The sequence below is a fragment of the Papaver somniferum genome, chromosome 2 (assembly GCF_003573695.1).
Source record: "Papaver somniferum cultivar HN1 chromosome 2, ASM357369v1, whole genome shotgun sequence".
NCBI lineage: Eukaryota > Viridiplantae > Streptophyta > Magnoliopsida > Ranunculales > Papaveraceae > Papaver > Papaver somniferum.
In genome coordinates this window covers 79,297,059-79,301,396 of record NC_039359.1, presented here as the reverse complement: position 1 = coordinate 79,301,396, position 4,338 = coordinate 79,297,059, and the positions used below count along the sequence as shown (strand labels likewise).

Here is a 4,338-nt window from a genome sequence, read left to right as displayed (position 1 = left end):
CACGCGTTTGGTGGCGAACTTGGACGGCTGAGATTTGCATCTCAGAAGGAAGGGTGGTCGTTGATTGTTGCAACCCTTCATTTGGCAACCAACAGCATGGAGGCATGGCCGGCATGGATTTGGTGCGGAGGTGTGGCTGGCATGGCATGCCATTGACACTATGGTGCGATTGGCATGGTTGGTATGCCTTTGGCGCGGAGATGTGGCTGGCATGGCATGTCATTGGCACGACGGTGTGGTTGGCATGGTTGGCATGCCTTCGGCGCGGAGGTGTGGATGGCATGGCATGCCATTGGCACTATAGTGCGGCTGGCATGGTTGGTATGCCTTTGGCGTGGAGATGTGGGTGGCATGGCATGCCATTTGCACGATGGTGCGGCTGTCATGGTTGGCATGCCTTTGGCGCGGAGATGTGGCTTGCATGGCATGTCATTGGCACGATGGTGCGGCTGGCATGGCATGCCATTGGCACGGTGGTGCGGCTGGCATGGCATGCCATTGGCACGGTGGTGCGGCTGGCATGGTTGGCATGCCTTTGGCGCGGAGATGTGGCTGACATGGAATGCCATTGGCACGGTGGTGCGGCTGGCATGGTGGTGCGGCTGGCATGGTTGGCATGCCTTTGGCGCGGAGATATGGCTATTAGGGTTTAGCGTGTCGAAACCCTAATTTAAAATTTGTAACACGCGTGATTGGCACGTTTGGCTAGCATGCGCGGCTGGCATGTGTAGAGATGATGCCAGTCAGTACCGAGGGCTCTGCCGTGGAGCATGGCATATACATAAAAAAGGTACCTCGGTAATTTTACGCAGACATGTTGAATGGTTCAATAAATGCGTTAGTGGCAACATTATTACTCAAGTGTGACGTCGCTGTTTGAATAAGGTTTTACGATTTTAACCCTAAGCTAAAAACCACCATCAACAGGAAGGTCTTCAGATGAGCTGTGAGTTTGTTCTTCCCTCTATTATTTTTATGCCTTGGCTGTTTCCTGAGAATAATTTTATTATGATCAATTCTATGGTTCTAAGAGGTTTCTTACTGGTGGATAGGGTGTTATTTTGAGAGATAATTCCGGAGAGGTTATTGCTGCTGCCAAGGGAGGTGGCCCTTCTATATCTGTTAATGCTCATGAATTGCAGGGTGTTGAGCTTGGTTTAAACCTTGCTATTGTGAGAGGTATTAAAAAAGCTCATTTGGCTATTGATTCAATGTTCATATACTTCTTACTGACAAAGAAAGATTTTACCCCTTCATGGAACTTAATCCAAATTTGGAGAAGAGTGGAATGTTTGAAAACTTGTTTTGAGGTTTTAAAGATATCTCAGATTTACAAAGAAACAAACAGGGCGGCTCATCATTTGACGAGTTCTCATCCTTCTTCTAGATGTGTTGATGTTGTGATTGAAGATTTTTCTCCTGAGTTATGTAAGATTATTAGAGAGGATAGAGAGGGAAAATTGTATCCCCGTGGTTAGCTTTATTTTGGTTTATTTTTTAATTTGACTCTCTTGTTTCGGTTTTTGGGTGGGTCCCTTTAACCCAGCTATCTGATAAAAAAAAAAGAAAAAGAAAAAAAAAAAAAAACTAATTGGCAAATCCTCATCCTTATTAGCTTCTCGTCACTGCGCAGTTACATATTCTTTCAGCTTAACACACTACAATAGATTTAGCCATTGCTAGAGGAGAGAGTAATAGAGTTGGGGACCACCTTGCCGGCGGTACCCACCCTTCTAGCAGGTGCGCAGTCTAAGATTTTCGGCTGCCGACAAATCTCGGCGAGTTTTTTTATAGGTGAGTTTTTTTATAGGTTTTTTTTATAGGCGAGTTTTCAATTTTTCTTGGTAAAGTTGGGTCTCTTAACCGGCGATCTATCCTGTCAAAAGCACAGAAAAAAGAAGAATTCACACCATCAAATTTCCCAAGACATCAACAGTAGATTCATTAAGTTATTGGAATGGGACGATTGAAAGAGTTGCGGGTAGGCTAGTAATAAATGGCACTGTACGTAATGTACAAAGACGTCAACTTGCTTGGTATGGCTTGTAATAGAATACCAGCAGCCCCTAATAAATGAAGGTTATTATTGGACGTCACATTTCAATAGAGGGGTTTAATTTTGATTTTTAGTGTCCAAAAAAATGGTTACGGGATATCCTAACACAAAAACAAAATATCAAGATTATCCTTGAACTAAAAAAAAAAAGCTTAAAAACCTAATATTTTCTATTCTAATTCTAAACAAACTCATCTTTGTCTACTCGTTTTTGTGCTTAAAATAGGTTAGATTGAATGAAATCGAAGTAAAATTAGGTTTCAGTTACGTTTCTACGCCTAGGTTTAGTTGAATTCAAACGTAAAATTGGATTTGCATGTTGTCTTACGTCTAGATTTAGTTGAATTCAAACCGTAAAATTGGATTTGCATGTTGTATTACGTCTAGGTTAGTTTACTGAATTTTCCTTTCATAAACCTAGCCGTAATTTTTAAGTTTTACGTGTTTTTTTATATCGGATAAACCTAGACGTAATTGTTCCAGTATGTTTTGAAGAAATTTCATATTTTGGTTTATGTCTAGGTTGGGTTTGTCACTTTACCAACCGTAATTAATCTTTTGTCCTATTAAAAACCAGTTACGGTTTGGAGTTCATCCAAACCTAACCGTAAATATGGATACGGTTGGAAATGAAGCTCAACCCAACCGTAAAATCCCACGAAAGTCAAAATATCTGATTTTGATTTCTTTCAAAACCTAGATTTTGATTCACTCACAAAAACTTTGTCCCATAATTCACTAAGTATATAACAAAATTCATTAATTTAATTATTATCTAATTACATAAAATTAAAATTAACTACATAAGGGTTGTTTAGTCATTACAAAATTATTTAAAATAAGGTGTTTTTGATATTACTTATGGGTGACCCGTTTTTGTCCTATTAGGCGACGTCCCTCTAACGAAATGTGACGTCCAAATAATAGCCTTCTAATAAATAGTTCCAACTGTAACTCAAAGGACAGGCCTACATGTCACAAGGGTATATGGCAATGTGCAATGGCCCTCCAATTAAGCCACTTGAAATGTACGAATTTATACAGTTCACAAGTAGTTATGGCTTGCTACAAGAATGCAGCCATTAACGTACGTATTTCCTCTCTATATAAAGAAGTAGAGAGGTATGTTCAAAATCACAAGAAAAATTTAGAAATGGGAAACAAAGGAGGAATGGAATCCTCCACGGCTCTCTTGTTTACTACTAGTGCTCTTCTTGTAGTTATAGTATCTTTGAGTTTTCCCCTTCTTGCTGATGCGGAATTGGATTCTAAACCTTCGCACCATGGAGTGTATAAGCCTAAAACACCTCCACCACCAAAAAAGAAGCCAGTATATGTGTCTTACCCACCACTAAAGAAGCCAAATGCGTCTAAAACGCCACCAAGAAAACCTTCACCACCACCTCATAAACCATATTATATGCCTCCGAAATCACCAAAGAAGCCTCCAGTAAAGCATATGCCTCCACCACCATATGCGCCAGAGGATGTGCCTTTTACACTCGATACCCCTGCGCCGGTGTCTTATAAGGTGTTTAAGTCACCACCAATTGTTGTAACAATACCAGGACACCCGAAATCTCCACCAAAGGGGAAATCTCCACCACCGCCAAAGATGAAGAAATTATTCCCACCACCACCAAAGAAGAAATTCCCTTTCCCACCAAAGAAGAAATTCCCTCCCCCACTTTACTAAGCAAAGGCTTTAGTAATTAGTTTTAAGTGAATAAACAGGGGAGACTTGGCATATATCTGTTGCAGTTCATTGATGATTTTCCTTTCAGTTATGAAAGTAAGATCAATATACATGAACGGAACTGAAGTTATGAAATATTTTTAAGCCAATCTCTTTTTCAATGTAATGTACTATGTATAAGCTTAATATTGCACCAGGCTTTATTAATAAGAGCGTGATACGCTGTGTTAATCTTTAATATGATGTCGTATCTATTGTTGGCTACAAATGCACGACATTACAGTTTGCATACATTCAGAACGAGACACCTATTAATCACCCTTACGGAAATTGATGCGTCAAACGATTCAAACCTAATGTATATATAAAAATTCAACTGACATGAAACGAACTCCAAAAAAGAAAGAAAAACCTCCAACTGGGATGATTCATTGTAGACTGCTATTGATAGAAAGTGTATTTCTCAAGACTCTCTCCCATAGCGGCGTACCTTAATTTTTGGGTCCAAAAGTGAAAAGGACTCGGTAGACTCGGTCCCAATGTGAACTACCAAATAATGGCAAAAGTACTCCAAAGCCTTGTACAC

General features: G+C 40.1%; 1 protein-coding gene across 1 annotated transcript; it reads left to right on the top strand.

The window, feature by feature from the left end:
• Positions 1-3,056: 3,056 nt before the first annotated feature.
• Positions 3,057-3,752, top strand: LOC113351457 (extensin-3-like). The gene has a single exon (XM_026595438.1). The coding sequence runs from the start codon at positions 3,057-3,059 to the stop codon at positions 3,750-3,752; it is 696 nt and encodes a 231-aa protein (XP_026451223.1).
• Positions 3,753-4,338: the final 586 nt, after the last annotated feature.

Bases quoted from the DNA above. Each gene is read 5' to 3' on its own strand.
- LOC113351457 (XM_026595438.1), top strand. From the start codon at position 3,057: ATGGCCCTCCAATTAAGCCACTTGAAATGTACGAATTTATACAGTTCA.